Genomic DNA, 26,080 nt, shown 5'->3' with positions numbered 1-26,080 from the left:
GTGGTCCCAGTATTGTGCAGGCAATTAGGCATTTCTTCACCTGACTTCCATCCTTATTTTCTGTTATACCTATTTATTGTTTTTGTTGCAGTAATGCCGAAGGACGCCAAGTAGGAAATGGGATTTCGTCTTTAAAAAAATGGTAAAACAAGCACAAGGAACTCGCAGTCTGGGGCTTAAACACACTGTGTCTTGTGAATACATAAAGAGGAGGTTTGTGAGAGCAACACAGAAGGGCAGGGCGATGCTAAATCTGCCCACTGACCTTCCTCTACTAGTAGCTGTCAGCAGGCTCTGCAGGAAAACGGAAACTTTCCTGACCTCATTGCAACTAATTTCATCAGAGCATTTTCCCAGAGGTGGAGAACTTAAAATTGATTTAATCTGGAATGTGCCAGGGTTTCGATGCTCACTATTTAAACATGTGAGCTAATTTTTTGTCTTATCTAGAGCAGACTGGCACAGTCTGCTGACAGGAGGCTGCCTTGCCACCGCAGATACTGTGTGTGTGGGATTGCTGCCTTTTGGTACCTTCTGCAGGTGAAGTCTGAACCCAAAATTGACAGCATGGTGATGATGGGGGAAGGGTGAAGGACAGAGGAAAGATGAGGATACTGTTGGGAGGGATATTATGAAAAGCCCATCATGTTGGGTAACTGTATCCTAAAGGCAAGATTGGTATTGTGCAACTCTGACTCATTCAAGTCTGAACAGCTGGTTCTGGTGAGAGGCAGCAGAAATGAATTTCCCGTGCAGCTTTTGTATTAATAATTCATCTCATTAAGGTGTGGTCTAACAACACTAGCACAGGCCCCTGAATCAGCCCTGATACTGGTTCTGACAACCATTTCTTCTATGGACACCTCCAATTCTCATTTTCTTCTTGCCTCAATTTCCCCATGCAAAAAATGAGAAGAACTGTGCTTGCTTTGGCTCAAACTGTAAGACAGTTGGCCTAATGTGCTCTTCCTTGGAAACTTTTTTAGTCTTTCCCATTAGCATGGAGAACGCACAACATTGTTATCTTGATCTAGTAGAATTTGGGATTCTATCAAGACATCAGTGAGTCAGGCCCAAGTATCAGGCTTAGAAACACACATTTCTGATCCATGGTACAGAGTCCCCTGCAGGGACTGGTTGCACACTGGTCGGTGTTTAATAGCCCAGAGCCACAGCAAGACCTCATCCTTCTCAGACTTGGGTTATAACCTTCCCAATACTGTGCAGGTTAGAATAGCGTTATCACAAATCATCAAAATGAATTACATTATTGTAAACACAACTGTCTGATCTATTTTTTTCTCTCCTCCATTATTTACATCCTTTCTGTAAATACCTGAAGGGACTTCCAATCAGCAGGGTAAATTTACAGGATTTTGCTGTAAAAAGCTGATTCCAACTTTCAGTTAACAAACAAATTCTTAAAACTCTGTGGCATAGAAGGCAAATTCATCCTAGACAAACCCATGTTCTTGAGCCATGTGTCTGTTACGATCCCTCTTGGGGAGGATTTATTCAGAGATGTATTTCAGCCTTCTTCATTTTCTTCTAGTCTAGCAGCAGCAATTTATGTGTGTTACACAGCTCCATGCAATGTATATATTTATATCAAAACATTTATCTTGGTATAACCATCTTAGTGTAGACTACAGTTGCAGTAGTGCAAGCTACCTCAATATTTTGGTCCTGAAGAAAGAAAAACAAGTGTATGTGTATCAGCACATTTTTGTTACATAGCACAAACACACTGAGCTGCAAAGAGAAGAGAATGACTGCTTTGTTACAGTTTTGTACTGTTTTGTTAGCAGTGGTGCAGTGATACAGTGCAGTTTTTGTGCACGGAAAGCACTAGTTCATGAAGAAATTATTTCTTCATTGAATGTGATTGTACAGCTGGCAACTCTGTTCCCACTGAATCTTCTCAGCTCCAGATACGATCCCTTAGTCATGTTTCTTTCCATTGTATTTTCTCTTCTACGGTTCATTTAGTTTCTGGAAGGTAGACAGGAAAGATCCATCTCACTTTTTCTTGCTCTGGAGGTTCCTAGTGCTTCCTAAGCTCCAGGAACAACCCTGCAGAGCCATCACTTGGCTTTAACTCCAGAGATCCCTCTTTCTTCTCCACCCCATCCCTTCTGTTTTCTCTACCACTCTCTCTCCAGAGTTGTCTATGCTAAACCAGCTTGTTTCCTTTCCTTATCTGCTGCTTCTCTGATTATGCAAACATGATCTTGCACTCCCTTCTTCCTTGTCAACTCTGAATGTACCTTCCCTCATCCCATATGAGCCAAGAAACTTTAGCAGTTTGTTTTCAACATTTACTGGAACTAAAGGCCCCATGGTACCTTCCTGCCTCTCACTTTAGAATGGCTTAACACCTTCCTCTGTGCTTTATCAAAAATCTCTGTGAGTGATGAGAAGAAAATAGAAAGCATTTGAGATGTCTTTGATAAGCTTAACTACTTCCAAAGACCTGCAGTTTGAAATAAGGAAGCCAGAGGAGAAAAACCTACTTCAAAAAAATCCATCAAAATCAAGTTCCAACAGTTTCTGGTTCAGTTTAGCATGGGGAGAAGATCTTTGAAAGGCTGGCTGCAGAAAAGCTTAAGTTTTGTGAAACCCTGAGGCATCACATGAGAAATAAAAACAGAGGTTTGACTTTGCCAAGAATAAACCTGGAAGCACTGTATTCTTCGATGTTAAAGAGCTTAATGTTCATAAAAATAGAGTGATTACTGCTAAAGAATGAATATTGCTGACTTGATTTCAGTCAGCAACATCAGTTGAAACCCAGTTTCACGAGAGTTCAGTCACCCTTCTTGTGTCAGATGATGATGGAATACCGCTAATTGTTGGGTCATAGAGCTTATAGAGTTATGACAGACTCAGGCAAGTAAAAACTTATAAAGTCTGTGACCACTTACATGAGGAGCAAAAATCTCTTCTTTTTTTTCCCCACTGCCATGTAAATGTGAAGAAAAAAATTACTCATTAGAATGCATATTTTCTGTAGGGTTTGCATACATATTTAGGCTCCACAGTGTGTCTTTCCAAAATTATGGAATACATTGTGGGTGGTATGTAGTTAGTTCATTTATCATACAAATTCAAGAAGACAATATTCATTAATAAAATGATATCCTAACTATTTCCACTACTTAGGAGAAGAAGCACCAGAGAACATGACAGCTATATTCTGAAAGTGAGGCTGTTATCTGATATGGTTTTCATAGAATTGTAGAATTGTAGAATGGCCTGTGTTGCAAAGTTCCACAATGACCATCTAGTTTCAACCCCCTGCTGTGTGCAGGGTCATCAACCAGCAAACCAGGCTGCCCAGAGCCACATCCAGCCTGGCCTTGAATGCCTCCAGGGATGGGGCACCCACAACCTCCTTGGGCAGCCTGTTCCAGTGTGTCACCACCTTCTGTGTGAAAAACTTCCTACTAATATCTAACCTAAACCTCCCTTGTCCCAGTTTGAAACCATTTCCCCTTGTCCTATCGCTATCCACCCCTGTAAACGGACGTTCCTCCTCCTGTTCCCTCAACCAATCCCTGTTTCCTCAACCTTTCCTCATAGGAGAGGTGCTCCAGCCCTCTGATTATCTTAGTGGCCCTCCTCTGGACCCACTCCAAGAGCTCCATGTCCTTCTTGTACTGCGGGCCCCAGGCCTGGACACAGTACTGCAGGTGGGGCCTCACAAGAGCTGAGTAGAGGGGGACGATCACCGCCCTCTCCCTGCTGGCCACCCCTTCTTTAATGCAGCCCAGAACACAGTTGGCCTTCCAGGCTGCAAGTGCACACTGCTGGCTCATGTCCAGCTTCTCGTCCACCAGGACCATCAAGTCCTTTTTTCTTTTTGTACAATTAAGTCTTAAATAAAAACAAAACAATGTCAAAATATTATGAGATAGATCCTCATGGTTGTGAAATGTCAGGACAAACTTCTCTAACTTTCTATTATTTCCATTGGTTCTTCTCAGAACTAAATGGTACTTTCAGCAGGTCAAAGAAGATACTGTTAACCCCCTTACAATGGCCCTAGCTCCTAAACTCCTGTTTAAGCTTGCTTAGTGAGCACTAGAAAACTGTCACAGTTGAAATACTTAAAGTGAAGGCTCCACTATTTTAAGTGGACTTGCGGTACTCTAATTAGGCCATTTCATAATCAGCTGGTACAGTGCTGACATGGCCTAGACAAGTAGTCCACAGGCATGACACAGTTCAAGACAGGTCTTGGACACGTAGATGGGATCTGCTTGCGATTAGTGTGGCAGATTGCACTGCAGTCTATTGAGATGCTCATCGAGGTCGTGTACAGCTCACGATTTTAAGCTCTATAATTTCTGATGCTTGCTTGAGGAACTCCGTGAGGAGATTCAGCATGTGGGCAGAGCGTGTGCGCGTGTGCGCCTGTGTTTGTCAGTCATAGCCCTTGCCCTCCCAAATGCAGATCTTTCTTTGGTTGCCCCAGTGAATGGCACGTGGCACTGAGTCATGTGGCAGGAGAATGGAGAGGGTGAAAGTGCACCAGCTGTGACAGTGCTGCTGCCAGGGAAGGCAGTCCCTCGCTGTCCTCTGAGCAGGGATCACAGACAGAAACTCTCCTGCTACTCCCCGGCACTGCAGTTTGTGCCCTTCATGAGAACAGCTGATCTGGAAGTGAACAGATGTGCAGGTCCTATTGTGGGCATGGCAAGGGGAACCAGGAAATGGGACTTCCACAGCTCTTTCTTTTGCTTCGAGATTTCATAAGTCTGTAAGTGTTATGATACAGCTTTATTAAAGATAAATCAGACATTGGTGATACTTACACAATGAAGGTGAGGGACTGATCGTGCCTAACTTATTGAAGTTAATCCTTCAGTGAGGTGAATAGGGTGCTGGAGAGCAGAAGGCATCTACATTTTAAGAAATAAAAAGTGGGAGAATTGTAATTTTCCTGAATCAGTAAACATTATAGCACAATACTTTTTTACACTGAAAGAATGAGGAAAAGCCAAAATAAAGCACTTCATTTTAACAAAAGGCTTGTGCGTGTTCTGGAGATGGGGGTACAGAGAAAATGTGTCACACAAGGGATAGAAGCTATGTCTTTTTCCTGCTTTCCATCTGGATGGATGAAGAGGAGGCAACTCACACGAAACATGGCGAGAAGCTACATGTACTTTGCTGTATCAGTTTCAGAGGAGCGTTGCACTGGGTTTGAAGTATTTAAGATAGAAAACATGCCTATGATACAGTAGGACCAAAATAAACATAATTGAGAAGCATTTTACTCCCCAAACTACTTCCTACAGCCACCTTATCACTTTCTCTTTAATCGCAACGTGGACAACAAATCCTCACCATGAGGGTAAATCCTTTACGGTTCAGATGCAGACACTGACCCACCTGTAGTAACGTTAAGCTTAGGAGGAACTCTGCCAGACTCAGCTTGCTTAATTCGTTTCCAATGCAGATCAGAGAGGAAGGGATGCAGTCAGGCAGAGATAAGCGACCAGGGACACGCGAGAGCTCACACGCGTGCTCATGCTCAGGGTGAGGCCGCCGTGCTGGGGCCCACCCAGCAGGAGATGCTGCCCAAGCGCAAATGCGGCTTTAATGCCTTCGTTACATTAGCGCCGCGTCAGCAGAAAAGAAGCATCGGATACATTTGGATAAGAAAGTATCCACTTTACTGAAGCTGCGAGAGCCAATGCATAATAACCTTCGTGCTTGCCGTGTTTGCTTAAGCGTTATTTTTAGCTGGATTTGTAAATGCGATGTAAATAATCGCTGATAGCCCAACGACGCTGCACGCCAGGACGGGCCGCAGCGGCTCTGCAGCAGCTCAGCACCCCGCCCGGCTGAGCAGCCCTTGCCGCAACGCCCGGCCGCTCGCACGGCGAGCTCGTTGGCATCTCGTTACGATTCCCCAGACGGATGGAAAACCCTCCCGAGGAATGCGGATCGTTTGGGGGCAAAATAGCCGGGCTCGTTTCCCGGCTATTCGCATCGGGAATGAACACTGCCCGCCCACCCGGCTCACAACCGAACGCCGGGCGCTCGGTGAAGGCGGCGGCAGCAGCGTCGGGCTCCGGCAGCGTCGGGCTCGGGCGGCGGCAGCCCCGCGGCCGGCGGGCACGAGGCTCCCGAGGGGCGGGCGGGCGGGAAGGAGGTAGCGGGGGGCGAGCGCCGCGCGCTCCCGTCGGGCCGCGTGCCCGCGCCGTGCCTACCGCCGGCCCGGGGCGGGGCCGTGACGCATTGCGGCTGGAGCGGGCCCGGGGCTGGGGCCGGCGCCCGGGGCTCGTCCCCCCGGCCGGCGGACCGCAAGAGCGAGCGACGGCGCGACGGCGCTCCCCGCCCAGGGACTGGCGGGGCCGCAGCGGGGCGGGGGCAGAGGAGCGGCGGTCCCGCCCCGAGCTCCGCGGCTCTACCTTAGCCGTTCCGGCACCTAAAATGGCTGGAGCGCAGCGCTGCGGGAGGTGAGCGGAGTCGCGGCCGCCGCCCTCAGCTCCTCCCGCTCGGCCCCGCTTGCGGCGCTGCCCGCCACCCGGCAGCATGTCGGCCGGCCAGGACGAGAGCTCGGTGCGGGTGGCCGTCAGGTAAGCGGCGGCTGCAGGTGGGGGAGCGGGGCGGCCCTTCGCGGAGCTGCGTCCGCCCGGACGGAGCGCGCCGCCGCTGGGAGCTCCGCGCGGGGCCTCATTCTGACTTCTTTTTTCCCTCGGAAGCGGCGGAGAGGTGGAAAAACGCTTCCCGAGGCCGCCTTGCTCGTCGAGTCGTTCTCGGCCTCGCGCTTTCAGCCGTGTCGCCGCACAGCTCCCGCTAATGACGGCCCCGCAGCCGCTCCTGCGCTCCGCGGTGCGAATCGCGCGGCTGCTTGCAGCAAACGGCAGTTTGTGTAGGAGCCGTGCTGGGAACGGAGCTTCAATCGTTCGGGGACATCAGCTCATTCAAATTACACTTTTTTTTAATCGGAGATAAAAATCTGGTGTTCGGCAGCGAGCTCCTGGCTCTTCCCGGTTTTCTACGTGAAGATGTTACGTTTGAAGAACTTCCAGATTAGCCTACGGATGTCTTAAGTTTCAGGATGCCTTTACATAATTCAAATATAAGAGGAAATAGACCTGCACGCACGCACACGTACAGCAGAATGCACGTGTTTGGGTTGGGGTCGTGGTACTGAATGGGGATTGTGGGTTTTTTCCCCTCTAAAGAAGGTTCTCTGCGTTACTTGCTGCTGCTCTGGTGGCACACGCGGTCAGACCTCGGGCAAGGTCTGTCTCTCCATTTGGGCTTTGCAGCCACCGCATGCGCTTCACCTTATGGAGTAATTCAGGGACTGCACAGGAAGACAAAGCAGGTGGATAGCTGTGCTAAACAGGGCGTAGGAATAAGCCGTGCTGCTGAGAGCTGCTGCTGGTGGGTGTGTTGGGGGGAACAGCTCAATAACATTTTTGGTAAACAGGCACCGCCCCTGTGTGATAACATGGGATGTACGCTGCAGTTGTGCTGCCCGTGCAGAGAGATGCTTCTGAGGGAGTGGTTTTCTGCCCGAGCCTTTTTCACACAGAGTACAGGGAGGTATTATTCTAAAGCACGATTAGGCTGTGTATTTAAAGAGGAAAATATGAGATAGGTGTGATCCCCAAAATAGAGCGTGTTGCAGGTTAGCAGACTGCTCTGTCATTTGAAGAAAATATTAAATATCCTTCAAGCCAAGGAAAATAGCGGTGTAGGAGTTCATTTAAAATACAAAGGGCTGTTGTTACTGGGAATTGACTAAAAGCTGCTGGTGTAGATATATCCATGGTTGTAGACGTGTTATGATAAATAGATTAGAAATAATCTATGGCAAAGGGTTGATAAAAGTGAATGAGCATGGCTCAGCTGCATTACGATGGATCACGGTAGCTCTTGAAAACAAATCCCAAATGTTACAAGGCGTATTTCTGTAGCATAATTGGACAACTGAGGTCCTGCAGCTGAGTACAGCTTGCTAGGAATGAGGGATTGCATCTTTGCTCCCATCTGCCTGCTTTGTCAGATTAACTGTTCACATGCAGTTAATCATTTCTCCTTCTCGGTTTAGAAGCCAGGATCAAACCCTTGCACAACTGCTTTTTCCTTGCCAGTAACTTCTCTGTTATTTCTGTTTGTGTATTCTGTGTAGTGCTGTAGTGCTCTGAGCTGCAAGACCAGTTGCATCAGCACAGTGCTGTGCTGATGAAAACTACTGAATTCTGTTTCCTTCTTTTGGTTCTTCAGTCCTTTTGGGGGACTTGAGCTTAGTTCAGCATTGGTCTCTGCTGTTACAATGATTTAGTCTGTTTTTACATGTATGTTTTATGAACAGGGCTTGCCCAACAGGAGTCCTGGCTTTTAGGTTGCAACCCACATAGTAGTAACTCAACTGAGATGTTTCAAAGGCATTTTGCCCTGAGCTTTCTGAATAGCTGCGTTAGCTTGAGCCTTAATCACGAGTTGTAGGATAGACATTACTGAAATGATTTAGCAAATTGTTTTGTTGTTTCTTTTTTTTCCAAAACCTAGTTATTTCACCTAATGGTAGACAACACTATTCAAAAATACTTCTTTCTTTCCAACCAGCACCACCTTAAAGCTATCATTTTGTATGTTAATTGCTCCCCATTTTCTTTAGTGTAATAATGGGTTTGTGAGCACTGAGCTAAATACTGTTTAGTGAAGCATGAAAGCTGAAAAGAATTTGGCAGGTAATCCAGTAACTAAGGTTAAATTCCCCACTTAAGAAAAAAAATTCTTTCTGTATTGCAGCCTCCACTGAAAGAGTTGCGGACTATTTTGGTAATTGTGTGCAACTTCAACAGAGAGCTTTGCTCTGTGTTCCTCTGTGTGCCTGTGTGTAGTGCCTGTTTTCACATGAAATCAGGGAGGCCTCGTGATGGCATTCTGAGCTCTTTTTTCTTTTGCATGTGAAAAGCTACTCTTTTTGTCAAGCTGAAATTACCCCTTCCTTCTGTCAATGTCTTTTCAACAGACCAAGATTCACTTTTGTTGAGGAAGCTCTGAAGTGCTGGAGGCCATCAGGCAGGTAGTTCTGGAATTAAGTTCACAGAAGGATGTCAGTTATAGTTTCAAATTTTGGAGTATTTGCCATGTTAGCCACGATAACTCAGGCTTCTTATGGGTTGGGTAGATGAGATTCTCACCAACTGCTGCGATCCTCTCTAGCCACAGCATGTATTGGTGTGGAACTTAGTTATTGTGTGAGCTATCTGGGGCTTGGGACTTGAAATGTTTCCAACAGGGGAGGTGGCAGTGCCTGTCCTCACTCTGTATGGGCATCCTAGGGCTCGGAGCACCTGGTCTATTGCATGGTGTCCTTGCCTAAAACAGCAGGGTTGGAATGAGATGATCTTAAAGGCCCCTCCCAACCCATTCTGTGATCTTACCAAGGCTGATCTGAGCATACAGAAAGGTTGGAGTTAGGTCCTTTGCCTTTTTGACACAAGTTAAACAAGGGAACTCTTGAAGAGAATAGTAATGGATGGATGGAGCTCATCAGAAGGCTTGCTTGGGGGACTTGCCTCTGAAGCATAAAACAGTGTCTGTTACATGTATCCTGTTATAGAGAAGACAACAAAATTGTGGAAAATGGAAGTGTCTGTCTTCTAGTGCTCCACAAGAGAAGGATGGCTTTAATTCATGCTGAGTCACTGAGAGTCCCAGACACGAAGATGATAAGCTTCAGCGTTGATTGGTAATGCAGCCTTTTAAGATGCTGTATGAGAACAGAGGAAGAAATAATAAAGAGTTATGTGAAAAGGTGAATAGCTCTGGAAGTGACCAACAACCAAGGAGAAGTACAGTGGTCATTGAGATGTGGTTGAATGATGCCTCAGGTGGAGCAGACAGTGAAAGGGTATGAACTGTGTGGTGGTGCAGCTGAAGGAAATAGAGCTGTAGCATCGGGCATGCTGTCATAGAGGAGGATGGAATCCAGTTGAAACTGTGTTAATGGCCAAAAGCAAAGAACCAGGAAAATGAGTAGTTAGGGGATGGTGTTTTATCACCAGGTATACTTAATATCAGAGGGCAGTGAAGGGAAGAGCTGTGGAAGTGTTTTATTGATTAATTCATTTATTTTTAAATCCTCCTTATGTTTGAGTTGATGTGCTTTATTCACTACTTTGGCAAGAGCATGAGTACCACTACTTCAGCTGCTGCTGTCGGGGCTGTTACAGCTCTCAAGCAAAGAGGAGCTGTGGGATATGGCCACCCAGATTTCCCTGAATCATCTCAGAGGTGCCCTTCTTGTACCCGCCCTGCCTCTCTGCCATACACTGTAATGCTGCTTCACCACGGTGAAATCTGATGTTTGCCAAGTATGGCAATTTCATGTACAAAATATAAGGCATCTGTCAGGAAACTTTTTAAGTAACAGTAAAAGTAATAATTGTAGCTCACCTTCTATTTCTGGTATTCCAAGAGGGGAAATGTACTGATTACTAATTCAATGTCAGTATGTTTATTTATTTATTTATTTATTTGCCCAACTAATCAAGCTGCTTGTGGCATGAGATCAGGATATGCTGTGAACTTCTGATAAGGCAGATGGGATGTGTTCATTCCTTGTAACCTCAACCTTCTGCTGCATAGATTTGTTCTGGAAGCTCTGGGTTTGTTCCTCCCTTGTCCCCAGTTCCTGAGCTACTTAGTTGGCTCTCTTCTGCACTTCTTGCTCTTTTGCTAGTTTCTATTTTTTATTTTTTATTTTTCCTTCCCATCTACTATTTGAGTACCTTTCCATCTTTCATGTTCTTCCCAGCTATTTCTAATAGCTTCTGCACCGAAGTTATTTTCCTCTGTGCTGGATCCAGCTATTGCAAGCAGGAAAGAAGGAGCTGAGTGGAAGGAACCTGCCTTTTTGATGGCTGTGCTTTGAAGCACCTTGTGTGTTAAAATTAATTTTCTTACTTAGGTTGCTGTTCTGCAAATGGCTCCGCAAATGTCAGCTGAATATCCATGCCTGCTGTGGTGTATGTGTTGCAGGCTCTGGAGGTACTGGTTTCATGCTTCCCGTACAGCGCTAAGCATCTCTTACTATTTAAATCGTTCTGTAAGTAGTTAAGCAACAGAATAGATTACAGTAATATCCTCTGGATCCTAAAAATGAATTTTCTTCAGTTACAATCCAGCTGTAGTTATGTAAGGATGTGGAAGTTTTTGGGGAAAAATATCTGAGAAAATGATGTATGAATGAAGTTCAGCAGTCCAGCAGCATGCAGTTATGCAGTAATGCCCTGTAAGGGCAAAAAAAAGTTGTTTGGCAGTATTAAATAGTGATTTTTTTTTTTTTTTTTTTTTTTTGTTAGTCTTGTCAAGTGTTGGGAAATATTTCTGTTGGAGAGTCTGTTAATGGAAGGATACCAAAGAAATCTAGCTTTTGGAAAGCTCACATTGCATATCTTTTGTAAGTTTTCATGTTACTCTTTGCACCGTGACTTAAACAAACATTCCCTTGTCCTTTGCTGAAACTTTATGCCACCCCATCCATATGTTTTGCATTTTAGCTAGGAAAAAAAACACAGCACCATCTGCTGCTGAATTAATTCAGGTTTCATCATATCTGACTCGATCATCCGTGACTGATATTGCTTGGGGCAGGCTGGGATCTGTGATCTTGCTTTCTAGGAAATAAACTTGCCTTTCCACGGCTCGTGAGGTAACCACAAACTCATTCTTTCGTGTAGGGGAAAGAAAGCCTAGTCAGGCATTTCCCTTCACGTTATGTATTCCTTGCCAAAAGATGAATGCGTCTTCAATTGTAACAAAACAAAACCGACCAGAAGTGGTATTAGTTTGTCCGTGGTTGCAGGTGGATTGTATTTTGAACTTAAGTAAAGCTTGTAGAAGACTTGGGAATTTAGTTCACTTTGGAAATCTGGTTTCCATTTGGTGACGTTCTCTTTGCTGCACTCTGTAGAGAGTTAAAGGAATGTCTGTGCTACAATGTGAGCCCCATTACTGAGCTCAGGGCTTCACCTTTTCCTCTTTTCTGTGCGGCTCCTGTGAGTTCTTCTACAGTAACTGAATGACTCTTGTGCTTGGGATTGAGGGAGCCTTGCTCCCTCCCTCTGCTTTCCCTTTCTTTGCTCCAAGTGCTTCATAGGTTCCTTGCTGCTGAGACTGAGATGGCTGCTGAAGTTTTCACTTTTCTCTTAAGTTGCATGATTACTGATAGGAAATAAAGCTGTTTTAGATGCATTTTTTTAGCTGATTAAGGAGAAGATTCTGTATTCTGTCATATCTGGGGCTGCTGGAGCAGATGATTTTTTTTGTTGTTGTTATACTAATTTAATTCCTGTGTAGAGCACTTACAAGAAGTTAAAAGTATTGTTTGAACTGGAGAACAAAAAAACTTAATTAGAAATCAAACACAATCTGAACGAGTCCAGCAAGAGTAACTACATGAGCTGTGCCTTTTTCTTGTGTGCTCTTTCCCTTCTTCTCTAAAATTATTTTAAATCTGTGCTCATTTTCTTTCTGTTATTACTTTCTGTTTTTGTAGTTCTCTGTATTACTTTCCAGTTTTCCCTAGTGAAACTTGGCTGAGATAAATGTCTGCCCCAGTGTGACTAAAGGCAGAAACTCAGCCTTATTTTTTTCCAACAAGTTCTCTAGTTTGATGCATTTACCATAGCAACAACTTGCAAATGGAGACCAGTGGAAGGGTTTTAAAGACAGTGGCACAGTGACTTTGATGTGCAGAGAAGGTCTCTCCAATATATTTTTAAATGTTTAAAATGTGAACCTGCTTGCATTGCCTTTGAAAAGTCATGAAGGGACATACATACCTGAAACCTTTCCGTCCTTGAAGTTGTTCTTGTTGGTTCTGAAAATTCTAACTTTTTTCAACTGATTCATTTATTGTGTGATTAAAACCAGTTGTGGTTTTCTTGTTTTCTTGTTTTTACTTTATGACCTTTTCATATGCTGCAGGATCTGTTGTGAAGTGCTGATTATGGACTGTATGTAATTGGGATGGGTGATAGATGCTTACGGTGCTCGTCTGGTGGTGTTTATATCCACACTTACTGTTCCGTGTTCAGTCTCTGGCCATAAGTCTTGCTGTCTACTCAGCATCAACCACAGCATGATCTTAACAAGATTTTTAAGTGTAATATTAGTACTGCTGGAGTGGACCAGTTAAGCTGCTGATACAGAGCTAGCCACTGGATTAATAATAAATTAATCCATATATATAATTAATAGTAAAATGCCTCCCACCAGGAGTGAGGAGTGGGTACCATTTTTGTTGTTCAGCAGCCTTCAACAGGTTTGCTTAAGTCCACCAGTGCTGGTGTAACTTATTTTTCTGATCAGTTGACAAGTGCTAGGCTTGCTGTCTGGGACAGTGCACACTTTAGGCAACTTTAGGATTTAATTCTATCAAGCAAAAATGAATGATGCATCCCTTGAGTTGGTGGAGTTCCAGCAAGAGAGGCTGAGAGCAACAAAACATTCTTAGAAGGTTTTAAAATGATTTTTCTTTATGCACAGTAATCTACACGTGTACAAGTTGAAGGATGTTTTTGGAAATGGATTGAAGAGTTTGTTTTCTCATTGGTGCTGCTTGTATTTGTACTGCTATAGGACAGCTACGTAGCTCGGGTGCTTACCTGATGCTTAACTTTTGCAGGACATTGTACATCTAATGCAGATTCTGTATACTTCAAGTACTCCAAGTTTCCTGAAATGCTACACAGTAGATTGAAAGACACTGATTTTTTTTTTTTATTTTTTTCCTCCCTCTTCATGTATTTTTAACTTGATTAGTCCTTCTAAAGGCTCGTTATCCCAAGATCCTGGGACTGCTCATCTCTCATGCAGTGGTTTTGTTCAGATACTTCTGCCAGCTGCAGTAGTTCCTCTTTTTTAGTTTGTGCTTGATTCTGTCCAGAATCACTGTGCCTCTGTCTTTACCTTATGAGTCTGAATGATATGATGGTATGTAGTGAGCCTTTCTTTTATTTCTTTTTTCTAATCTTCTTGTGCTCTGCTGGTGCTTCCTGTTTTGCCTGCTCAGAATTGTGTCTTAAGTTCCTCAGGCCAAAGATACAGCTTTAAAGTGTAGTAAGCACTTACAGAGTTGTGTAAATAATACATAATGCAGTATAATGAGAAAAACAGCTGCTGGTAAAACACCTTCGTCATTACCTTCTATGGAAAGTGCTACAATCAAAAACTTCTGTTTTGCTAAAGCACCCGTATGGCTTTGTTTCCATAACCCTCTCCCCATTTCTCCCCTGATTGCTTAAATTTTTTTTTAATATTAAAAGAATAGAATAAAAAAAGCTAATGCAAAACACTGATCCATAGGAAATGGCTGACTGATCCTAAGCAAACAATACTTTTCATTGGTTTTTGCTCCGTAGCAGTTGTCCAGGTAAGGTGTCTTTCAGTCCTTGGTCTCAAATGTGTTCCTTTTGAAGTCTAAATGTTTAATAAATATTTATTTCTGGCTCTGTAATGTGATGCCTTTGAATACTGCATTTTGTTTTCATTGTTTTTTTTTTTTTTCCCCCCCCGCTAAGTATTACCCATACATGTTAATTTGGAGACTGGTATTACTGATATTTCCCATGTTTTCTTTTTTCTAGTTACAATTATGTCACAAGTGAATAATCTGTACATTTGAGATACTTTTCTCATTAAACAAATAAAACTACTCTCTGGTCCTCAGTGTATTTCAAATATTTTCATGCAGGGCTGAGGAAGAGTAAATATTATACATATCTTTTTTTTACACATAAGAGAGAAGAGAAGGGCTACCCTACTTACAGTTTGAAGTAATAGCAGGTCAGAAAGAGGGCCGCCAGTTTAATCTGCATTACCTGTAGTGCGATTTACACTTCTGTCTGATCTGATCACCCAGCCCATCACTCAGGGACAATACAGATCTGGGGTAGGAGTGAACTGCTATTGACAGGTAAGCCATTTAATACTGAAGTACATTGATTCTTAATATCTATGTATTTTTTAATGCTCCCAAAGCTAATTCTTTCCTCATGGCCCACGTGGTGTTGGCTGGTCATCTAGTAAACTTGCTGTTTTGGCTCTGAATTTTGAAGCTACCTGTAGGTCTGCTTCATTATAGTTGCTAGCAAAGCCTTTGGGGAACAGATGGGCTTTCATTGTTCGTTGAATGTCAACAAGTAAAGCCTTGTTAGGCCCAAAAGAGGAATAAACATTCTACAGTTGAGAGCCTCAGATGAAAGTGCTTTGTTCTGTGCTGCCAGGTCTGAAAGCAGGGCTAGCCCCTCCTGGGCTGATTCTTCTGTTTTTTAACTCCTCTGACTGCTGAGAAGTTTTTTGGGAGGTAGAGAGGGGTCTTATATCAAGTGATGTTAGCCTACATCTTGGATGCTAGTTGACTGACAGTAAAGGGCAAGTGTACTCTCTGCTGTTGTTATAGGCAAGTGATTTTTAATAATATATGAAAATTAATCATGAAATGAAAGTATTGTGGCAAAAAAAGAAGATTAGACTTTAGAGAAAATGAAGTTTTTATGCAAGGCACAAAGTCATCCATGATAATCCTGATAATGTCTTGGCTGATGTCCAGCTTTCAGTTTCAGTTCAGTTCAAGAAAAAATGCAGACTAATTAGAGGGAATTGAGGAGAGAAGGGTGATTACTGGGCATCTAAAAACAGGGCTGGTTCTATAATGTGAGATATGAGAAGGTGAAGATTGCTAAGAGCTGTGTTTTGAAATACTTAGTGCCAAATGCAAAGTAGAAGGGAATAAATTGTTCTTCATGTTCCAGCCAGGTTAACAGGCTTAACCTCCAGTAAGAAAAGTAAAAGACAGGAAGGAAGCATTTATCTATTGTTAGGATGGATGTCCTGGGGCAGTTTGCGGAGATGTGATATCATCCATAGGAGAGACTTCTAAAAACAAATCAAACTGATATCTGTCATGGATATGGACATAGATGATATTAGTACAGAAAAGTAGAGTGGGTGAGTAATCTCTAGGACATTTTCATGTGTCTTCCATCCCAATTGCCTGCAATTCCATGAAGTTGCATGTCCATTGTCATGGCCTGAATTCAGCACACTTGAATCATAGAATGGCTTGGGTTGGAAGAGATGTCAAAGGTCATCTAGTTCCAAATCCCCTTGCCACAAGCAGGATTGCTGACCGTTACATGTAGCACTAGACCAAGCTGTCCAGGGCCCCTTCCAGCCTGGCCTTGAACACCTTCAGGGGTGGAGCATCCACATCTCTGGGCAGCCTGTTCCAGCACCTCACCTCACCACTCTCTCTGTGAAAAGCTTCCCTCTGACTTCTAGTCTAAATCTTCCCTCCGTCAGTTTAAAACCATTATTCCTTGATCTGTCACTATCTAGCCATGTAAGAAATTAATTTCCCTCCTGTTTATAATCTCCTTTAAATATCAGAAGGCTGCATGGATGTCTTCCCTGGAGCCCAAGCCCCCTCATTCTGTCTTTGTGGGAGAGATGCTCCAGCTCTCTTACAATCCTCATGGTTCTCCTCAGGACCCTGTCCAAAAGTTCTGCATCTTCTCTGTTTCATGGGCCCCCAGCCCTGGTTGCAGTGTTCCATATCGTGCCTCATAGGGGCAGAGTAGAGAGAAACAGTCACCTACCTCCCCTGCTGCCACCTCTTTTTTTGATGCAGCCCGGGATGTAGTTGGCCTTCTAGACTGCAGGTGACATTGCTGGCTTGTGATAAGTTTTTCATCTACCAGGACCCTTAAGTCCTTCTCGGCAGGGCTACTCTCAGGGAATTCTTCTTGAGAACGATCCCATTCAGATGACATGGTATGCTTGTGGAAATGTGACAACATCCGTGTTAACAGAAAAGCCTTGGAAATTTGGAAGGGTAAGCTTAGACAAATTTAGGTTTGGAGGAGCCTTGGGATGTTATCTGATCAAACCTCCAGCTCAAAGCAGTCTCAAAACTAACTTCAGGGCAAGTTGCTCAGGACTTTATCAAGTTATTATTGGAAAAACCTTTAAGAATGGAGATTGCTCAGTCTTTGGAATAACCAATGCTTGACTGTTCTCAGGTGGAATTTTTTTTTTCCTTAGACTGGGTTGAGAAGTGTCTTGCTTTGGTTTGTGACTGCTGTCTCTCCTCCTGACTTCAGTAAGGGAGCTCAGCTCTGTCTTCTTGGTAATCTTCTCAAGTATTTGGAAGAGAACAGGCAAGGCCTAAAAGCCAGCAAGTTATAGTAGGGTCTGTGTCTACAGGCTGTTGGGGAGGGTGAGCTGTGTGGAGAGCTTCAGCAAAAGGACCACAACCTCTTCAGATGAGTTCTGAATGTGATGGGCAGAGCGAGGTCTTGGCAGATGGGCAGTCATATAGTGGTGCTGGTAATATGGCTGCTGTTGGGGGGTAATGTGTTGTAATCAGACACAGCATGAAGTAAACTGGACGGTTTTGTTCTGTTTTACATGGCTAATGGGTTCGTTTTGTTCTGAAATCTATTTCCCACCCACTACCATTGTACCCCCGATCTTGAAGATCACTTGGTGATAGATGTGGTGATAGATGTGGTGTTGCTGCTGTGGAAGCCTTTGGAATGTGATTCAGCAAAAGGTAACAACATGCTTCCCCCTCCTCTCTGCAAGAATGCTTGGCAGTCATCTTTGCCTGTTTGCCACAGTTTAAACTCAGTTATTTTTTGGCCAAGCTGACTAACAAGAATAATTAACCTTCAGCACTGTTACTGATTTCTTGCTTGTTGGATATTCATGCTCTCCTTAACCATCTCTTAGAATAATTGTGTCAGTTTCCTTGTTCTGCCAGTGACAGTTTGGGTTTTGTTCTTATAATTCTGGTATGTTTGGCAGTATATATTCTTTAAATCATAGAGAAATGCATGGAGTTGGTCATTGCATTATCACATGAAGCATGTGATAACCTTGTGAATACAAACCACAGCATCAGTTACTTATCTTGGAGCAGCTTCCTTTGACTGTTAGGAAATTAATCATAGTTTGTGCCTTGTCAGTTTATGTTTTGTCTTTGGAAAAATGGATTCTAATATTTTCAGGAGTATGATTTAGTTATTTATTTTCTTTCCCTCTCCTTATTCCTCTGGATTTGTGTTCCACATAATTAATGTGTAACACTAGACAAAGTTAATGTTCAGTTTGCTTTATGTTGTTGATATCTGCCTTGTATCTGTGTGTTTTCTGGTTGAAGTTCAATCTATTTAAAACAGGAATGTGTTGGTAGACAGAGGGAAGTGCCTCAAAACTTGTAGCATCTGCATCTTTTCTTGACCACATCTACCGGTCAGGATTTCTCAGACTGCAACTAGGAAACATTACTGCCTCCCAAATTATATCACATGTGTCAAGGAGATTTGTCAAACTGTAGGCTAGCCACTAGAATGTAGGTTAACGTTGTTTTTTAATGTGAATTCTGTAATTTGTACTTGCATTCTTTTCAAATTAAAGCTGTCTGGGGGGAGGGCTGTATATCTAACAATGGACCAGTGGGGCAGAATGCTTGTAGTGTATTGCTTGACATCATTTTAGTGGAAACAGCTCTCCTGTTTTGTTGCTACCTCAGTATTGATGGGCATAGCCATTGCAGCCCAGCAATGTGTGTGAGAGGTCCTGTCCTTTGCTCAGAAGTTACATCAACTGGCAATGTGGTGTTTTTCCATTCGGATAACAAAAATAAACTGTGGGAACCTGACTGTTAATGCACTTTCTGTTCAAAATATGCAAGTGCAGTAATTTGAAGTTAGCACATTAATATGTGTTTTAGCAATAGCTGTACTTCAGCTGTGAAATTTCTGCTTTTTTTTTTTTTTTTTTTTTTTATTGAATCACTCTTACTGTGTGACATAGTTTTGGCTTGGTTCTTTGTTGCTTGTTAATGCTGCATTGGTCACTTTGCTGTGTTCCATTTCAGCAAGATTTATCTCTTAGCTTCTGAATGCCAAATCTCTCAGAATGGCTCTTGGGGGTGACATTCAAAACTAATCAGTTTAAGGCATGATTTTGAAGTATTGCCATAGCCCAAGATTTATGCACTAACTGATTGTAGAGCATTTTCCTTCTGAGTAACTCTTCTTCTAGTGCGGTATACAAATTAGATCTTAGAGGTTTGTTTTCATTGTCTGTTTGTTGTTTGAGGCTGGAAAGTTGATCTCTGGAGAGCTTAGTATTAGATAAGGAGAACATCAGAAGAAAATCTGGTAGGCAAAACCAAACATCAGTGAAACGATTAACATGTGAACACCAGTGTTGGTTGATGTAATGTGATGCTGGATGTATAACATACAGTGTGCTGCTGGGAGAAGTAGCTGAAAGAGCGTTTGTTTTCAGGAGAGAGATGTGCTGCAGTACTTGGCATTGTCTGGCTGTACTGTCTGGGCAGTGATGCCTCTGGTACAACTTATATACGAGGTGCCCCCTTGAATATGTTCTATGTGCCAGCACGAGCAAATGCTCAGGCAGTGGTCACAGGCCATCTCTCTTTTCTCTCTTTTTTTGTTTTTTCCTTCTGCTGCTGCTTCATTCAGTGCAGGAATGAGCTGTAAGGCCTTGGAATCCTGCTGCTGTTTATGGGGTCGTCTCTATCATTAAAATATCAATAAACTCATCTCCTGAGTGTTCATTCAGTATGAATGCAAGGGATGCGGTCAGTTAATTTGAAGAGCTACAGATTGTGAGAGGGCATCTTTTATGTAGGATGTAAGTTCTTTTTTGTTGGTTTTTGTCTTAATTTTTTTGGTCAAATTTTTCTCACTTAGTTACGAGCTCCGGTGAAGCTTGATTTAAATTGTTAACTGATGCAGGTCCTGCTGTGACAGCAGGCTTGTGGTGGTGTGTCACTGCTGTACTGTTTTCCAGCTGTTGAGGCTGTGTTACTGCATTTGTGCTGCTTTTGCAAGGTCCCTCTGCCAACAGTGCTGCTGTGGATTGGAAATCAGGAACCCAAATGTGCTGCTTTGCAGTCTCTGCTTGGAAATGCAAGGCTTAACTTATCCATATAAATACAGAGTTAGTGGTTGTGGGACCTCCACATGACACTGATGTTGGGTGGTAGATAAAAGACACAGATTATGTACATTTTATTTCCATGGACTCTGATAAGATTATCTGGCATACTGTATAACACCAGACAACAGGACTTAATTGAGAATCCAATTACGTGTTTAGTTATAAGCATGATTGTTTGTGAAGTGCAACCAATCCTGACTTCAAACTTTGAGGCAGGGAAATCTTTTATTAGTTCTAGATAATCCTGCTCCCTCTTCTGAATCTGTGGCTCATTAGTTTCAGTTTATCTTGCTAACACTCATTGGCCATGCATTTTTAATTCAGTGGTCTAGCAATAGTTAACTCTAAGTATGGTTGGGAAATAATCCATCCATAGTTTCCTTTGGGCCTTGCTAATTATTCATGTGATGAGGCTTGTATAAGGGCTGCACTGCAGCTGTACTTCATTTGATGTCAGAGTTCTATATTCCTGTGCAAACAGAAGTCAGGTGATAAGGCATGGGCAAGCAAAGTCTATAGTTGAAACCAGGGAGAAAGCAAACTTTTCTGTGAGGATCTTAAAGTGGTACCATCTGCTGAACTGTCACGCTTCTCCTTCAAAAAGTTAGATTTTAGTTGGCTTTTAGATGGAAGTAGATTTCAGATAGGCCTTTGTTGTATCTATGTAACTTTTTTGTGTTTGTTGAGATTTATGATGAGGGCTGTGGTTAGGATGTGGTCAAAGCCGAGAGCACCCACTGAGTGGAAATGATGTTCTTTGTGTAGGTGTGAGAGGCAATTGGCTGATTCACAGCAATTAGTGATGTAAGGTTTGTAGCTCGCTGTAATAACATCACGTGGTCTGATTTCTTAGCACTGGTAAGGAAATAGCTTGAAATGGCTTTAACACCGTTCGTGTGACCCTTTCTGGAAGCCTGGTGCAGGCCATAGCATTCTGAAAGTTTTTACTGTGACCCTCCAGTCTTCTCAGCACAGCATCTATCTAAACCTTTCATCCATTTTTTTGCCTCTCTTTCTTGAGGACTGATTCACTGATTGACGTTCATAGATCAAAGTGGCTCTTAATCCACCGTACTTCTTTTTCCATGTCCATTGTTACTGGTTTCTCTCTCCAGCTTGTTTCTACTGCACTGTGGGTATTTTTGTGAGAGGCTGTGTTTTTGCAGCAGTAGGTATAGTTTCTCTGTAATTCTGTGTGGCATGCTTCTACTTTCCATGTAGAAGATACAACTCTGACTGCTTTCTCAGCAGTCACTATGGTGATGACACTGTGGCACTAAAGGATACAGTTTAGTGATGGGGGCTTAATAGGGCAGTTTGGATGGAATGTATGATCTTGAAGGTTTTTTCCGACCTAAATGATTCTATGATTACAGCCTCCCAGGTCTTTATGTGCTGCCAGTAAGCCATTACTGCATTGTTTTTTTCGAATGTCTATAGTTTTTCTACTCCTAGCAAAGTATTTGTTATATTTGCTATTGATCCTGGCAAACTTTGTGTTTACCTTCCTTTCTGCACTGATCAATCCTGATCAAGTCCAGTTTAAGCCACAGAGCTCTTACCTTGCTCAGTGTTAAAGGCTTGGAGGAATGAGATATTTGCTCCCAAGTGTTGTGGCAGGGCTGTAGCAAGCTAAATTGGCTTTACTGATGTCCTGTTGTGCTGCAGCATAATGAACAGCTTAAATTTTTAAGGCCATTTGGAAGAGTTTTTGTCAAAACACTTGTTCTGAAAGTATCCGTGCTACCTCCGGTGCATGTGGCCACTAAAGATTCTTGCATCAACAGACCACGAATAATTTGCATCAATAGTTTCTGAGAGCAGCTGGGAAATGTATGGTGCGGAGGTATTGTGTGCCAAGAAAAGCTGATTGAATTCAGACAAGACAAAGAAACTGGCTCTGACCCTGGAGAAGCGTGTCTGGACAGACCTTTCTTTCTGTCCCCCAGGAGCCACAGTGAAGTGTTGGGCAGACAGAAGGGATCACGGGATCAGGTGCTGCTGCTTTGTGTGCGAGAGCCCGGCGGCTGTGTACAAAGGGGAGGTCCGTAGGAAAGGGCTGAGCCTCCCCTGTGTGCAGTGTGAGTGGAGAGAGCTGGTCTTAATGTGTCTGAGGTTTGTCAGTGCACGATTATTTGTTCTTAAAAGTGACTTTGCATTTGTAGCTTTGGAGTCCTGTTTGGAATTGTAATCTAATCTGAGCCTTAATGAAAAATTAAGCATCCAGCTAGAACATGAAGCAGAAAGCACTCAGCCTCACTGTTAGGCTTGCATCCATATTAGTTGTTTAAAGGAGACACAAGTAACTAGTTCTTTCTATACTTTACTCACAGTGTGTATTTGATGAGTTGAGGACATAGCTGACTCATGAACCTGTCAGTTTATGTTGCAGTGCAGTACCAGGGTGCGCTCATTTCTAGGACGTGCTCTATCCTGGAGCTAAAACTTTGTTTAAACAATGTTAATAGTATTTTTAATAGTGGTAATTCCAAGCTGTACTCTGCTAGTGCAGTGAGGTATGTATGCTAGCAGCAGTTAAACCAGGGCAATGACTGCATTTGCACAGTGACTTCCACGCTGATTTGCACAGCCAGCAAGATCGATCTGGCTGTCTGTTGTAGCTTAACCACCAGAAGACTGAGCAGCGTTTTCTATTTTATGTTACAAAAAGCCAGGAATATGAAATTGGCCCATACTTTCCCAGTGAGGTAGAAAAGCAAGTGCTGTCACTTTCTGTTACCTCAAAATCTCTCCTGCTTGCTCAAGTGGTAAGTTGAATATAACAGTCAATGAGTTACTTGGATAGCTTTAACTCTTAATGTTGTCCTGAGATATGTAATGTCAAAGCATCATATTTTTAACCTCAGTCAGGTGTTAAGCATCAGCCAGTTTTTAAGCAATATAACAGCTTTTTTTTTTTTAAGCTTAAGCAAGTGTAATATGAGTGTGTTTCTACAACTTAGAGGATGCTCTGCTGACAGTGGGGAAAAGTAATACTGCAGTGTACAGGCAGCTGAAGTAGCTATAGCTTTTTGCTTACTGCAAAAATTTTAGCCCAAGCCAGGCAAATACAAATAATTTGAACATTTCAATCTTTTATGTTTAATAAAATATGAAAAGTTAAAAAATATTTCAAAAATGTTTGTGGTTTATCAGCTGTAAAGCTATTTTCTATGCAGTACTCGCATTTAAATTCTGGTCTTCGTTATTGTCAGGCCTCCACTTTTCTGCCAGGACTGTTTTAACATGGTGATTGCATGCCAGAGGTGTTTGTTTCTGTGAGAAGTGGAAGCTTATGAAGGAGGAGAACTGGATTTGTCTGTGACAAGGTTCTACCCTAACTCTATGTAGTTGCATTCTGTCTCCCAGCCTGGAGAAGGGGCTGAGGATGTAATGGTGGCAGTTCAGCCCGCAGTGTGTTGTAGCAGAGAGCTGTCTGACTACTGGCATTCTGATGTGAATTTCTGTATGGGAACTGGTTTTTGTATTAAGTTCTAGGATTAAGTCCTTGAATTTACTTTTTTTTTTTTTTTTTTTTTTTTCTAGCAATGCTGAACAAATCTTTAAAGACTGATAGTCTTCATAGGCAGTACCAGCTGTTTCATTAGTCAGCTGTGGCTGACTAATATAAATGTTGAACAGAATCATAGAATAGTTTGGATTGAAGGGGTCCTCAAAGCCCATCCATCCCCAGCCCCTGCTGTGGGCTGGCTGCTCCCACCAGCTCAGGCTGCCCAGGGCCCCATCCAACCCGGCCCTGAGTGCCTCCAGGAATGGGGCACCCACAGCTCTGTGGGCAGCTGTGCCAGGGCCTCACCGCCCTCTGACTAAAACAATTTCCCCTGACATCTAATCTAAATCCTCCCCTCTTTTGGTTTAAAACCATTCCCCTTTGTCCTTTTACTACTAGTCCACGTGAAAAGCTGGTGTCCCTTCAGTTTATGATCTTCAAGAACTGGAATACCACAGTGGGGTCTCCCTGCAGCCTTCTCTTCTCTAAGCTCAATGAGGTCAACTCCCTCAGCCTTCCTTCATTAGGAGGGTGCTCCAGTCCTCTATTCTGTCATTAAAAGAAACTTTCCTTTTTTTTTTTTTTTTCCCTCCCCTCTTCTCTGTCTACCACATTTGAAAACCAGTGTGCAATCAGTAGAAAAAAAGATTATGGTTAGTCCAAATTTTTTGCCTGGTTGAAACCTCATGAGGAGTGTTGTTAGAATTAGTACCAGGAGACTCCAAACTACCTCAGCTTTTGGAGAAGATAAAAGCTTCAGTTCATGTTTGTTCAGTCAGTTCATGTTTGCTTGAAATGCTTGCTTCCAGCGAAAGAGCATCCAGCATTGTACCAAACAATCAATTCAGAGCATGGCTTAGAGTGGAAAAATGCTACCTAGTGCATTTCTAGCATAGTTTCCTGAATTGCTGACTTTCAACTAACTTCAGAGGTCGTCTAAAGCATCATCTGAAGCTGCCCAAGAGCAGGAAGGTGGTAAAGTCTTCATAAGGGCAGCTGAATGCAGTACCACTGCACAGGAAAATGAGGATGGAGGATCTCTAATTTTTTATGCTCTTGCAGCCAACATAGATATGTACTGCAGTCTTGCAAATGAAGGAAATAGTGAAGGAAATAATTGAAACCGGAATTTGACATTCAGACATAGAAAAATGTATGGAACCAGAAGGACTGAAGGAAGTGAGTAGCATTGTTCCTTTCTGTCTTGCAAGTTTTAAAATAGGTAATACTAAATAATGTGAGTGGGTTATTTTCCCTTACTGCACAGTTAGGATTTACCAGCTCAGAGCCTTCAGTCATTGCTTGGAACAGTTTACCTTCTGTTTTGAAACAGAGCAACTTCTGTTCATCGGAAACAGTCAACAATAAATATGAAGAAATTTTCTGCAGTTTGCTTTGGAACACAGTGTATTGGGTGTTGTGGATACAACACTGGTGGTTTAGTTATTTATTTTTAAATAAGGAGTGGCATAGAAGTCATGCAGTGTTTTTTGTTCCAAGAATGCTGCACTGAGAAATGAAGAATGAAGGCCCTATTCAGAGCAGATTATTAAAACACTGTTTTTAGCTGTCCTGTCCCATTGTGAAGTTCGTGGTTGTTACTTTAATAGTATTAGCTAAGCAGTCATTTCAGTAATAACTAATGACAACTTGTAATTTTCTTTTAATTGACCTGATCCTCCTTTTCTTTAGTGGGATTATTTGACTGTAATTACCTGAGATGTGGCTTGTAGTTTTAGCTATGGTAAGTGTGTTAGTAACTTTTTGTTCATTTTGAGGTAAGTGAAGTTGATGTGAATTGTAACTCTTGAAGCTGTTGTTCTGCCTGTAAGACAAGGAGCTGCCCTAGATTTACGAGTGTATAACTGATGAGATATTCAACTTTATATAGAGAAATAATTTCTTTTTTAAACAGATTTCTAAGGCTACTGCAGTCTTGGCATAAACTTGTCATGATTTCTGTACTGTAGCTCTAATGGGCTGTGGGTGTGTGTGTAGGTGGGCATTTGTGAGAAGGAAAGGCAAATCTGAGAAAAGGAGTCAATAAATAAGAGTTAACCTTTGTTGCAGATGTTGGAAGCCTTTTAATTGTAAACAAAGTGATAGAGTATCTCTTTTTAAGAATTTAGCTATTTTGAAGAAATTTTGAAGAAACGACGAATTAAAAAGGGCTTGCACTTAACAGGAAGAAATTGGGCAGAGCCTGGTGTTGTCATGACTGATAGGTTGTTGGTTTTTTTTTTTTTTTTTGTCATCTTGCCTTACATCAGTTTGTTTTATCATTCGTATTCTCTACAGGAAAATAAAGTTTTGAATAACTATTGCTTGGTTTGGTGCTTATTACTAAAGGTACTTGTGGCTCTCATTCTTGATATCCCTGGAAGCATTGGTAAATAGTAATATTAGGAATTTCCTAAATGTGTGCACTTATTTTTTTTAAAAATAATTCATATAATTGCTTTGAGTATATATTTTGTTCTCAAGTTATTCCTTTGCCTTAACATATGCAAAAACACTTTTTTGGGGGGGGGCAGGAAGGGGAGGTGA

The 26,080-nt window shown here is 42.7% G+C and overlaps 1 protein-coding gene across 5 annotated transcripts in view; it reads left to right on the top strand.

The window, feature by feature from the left end:
• Nucleotides 1-6,546: 6,546 nt before the first annotated feature.
• Nucleotides 6,547-26,080, top strand: part of KIF21A (kinesin family member 21A) — a gene marked incomplete at both ends in the record, with an annotated part of 82,563 nt that continues 63,029 nt past the window's right edge. For all 5 annotated transcript variants that reach the window (XM_079541698.1, XM_079541702.1, XM_079541701.1 and 2 more), the window contains one exon: nucleotides 6,547-6,590. In XM_079541698.1, the coding sequence (XP_079397824.1) occupies nucleotides 6,547-6,590 (44 nt within the window). The remainder of the gene's footprint in view (nucleotides 6,591-26,080) is intronic.

Source organism: Tetrao urogallus (assembly GCF_951394365.1).
Source record: "Tetrao urogallus genome assembly, chromosome: 1".
Classification (NCBI taxonomy): Eukaryota; Metazoa; Chordata; class Aves; order Galliformes; family Phasianidae; genus Tetrao; species Tetrao urogallus.
The sequence above is the reverse complement of the archived record's forward strand: the minus strand, read 5'-3'. Positions and strand labels throughout refer to the sequence as shown.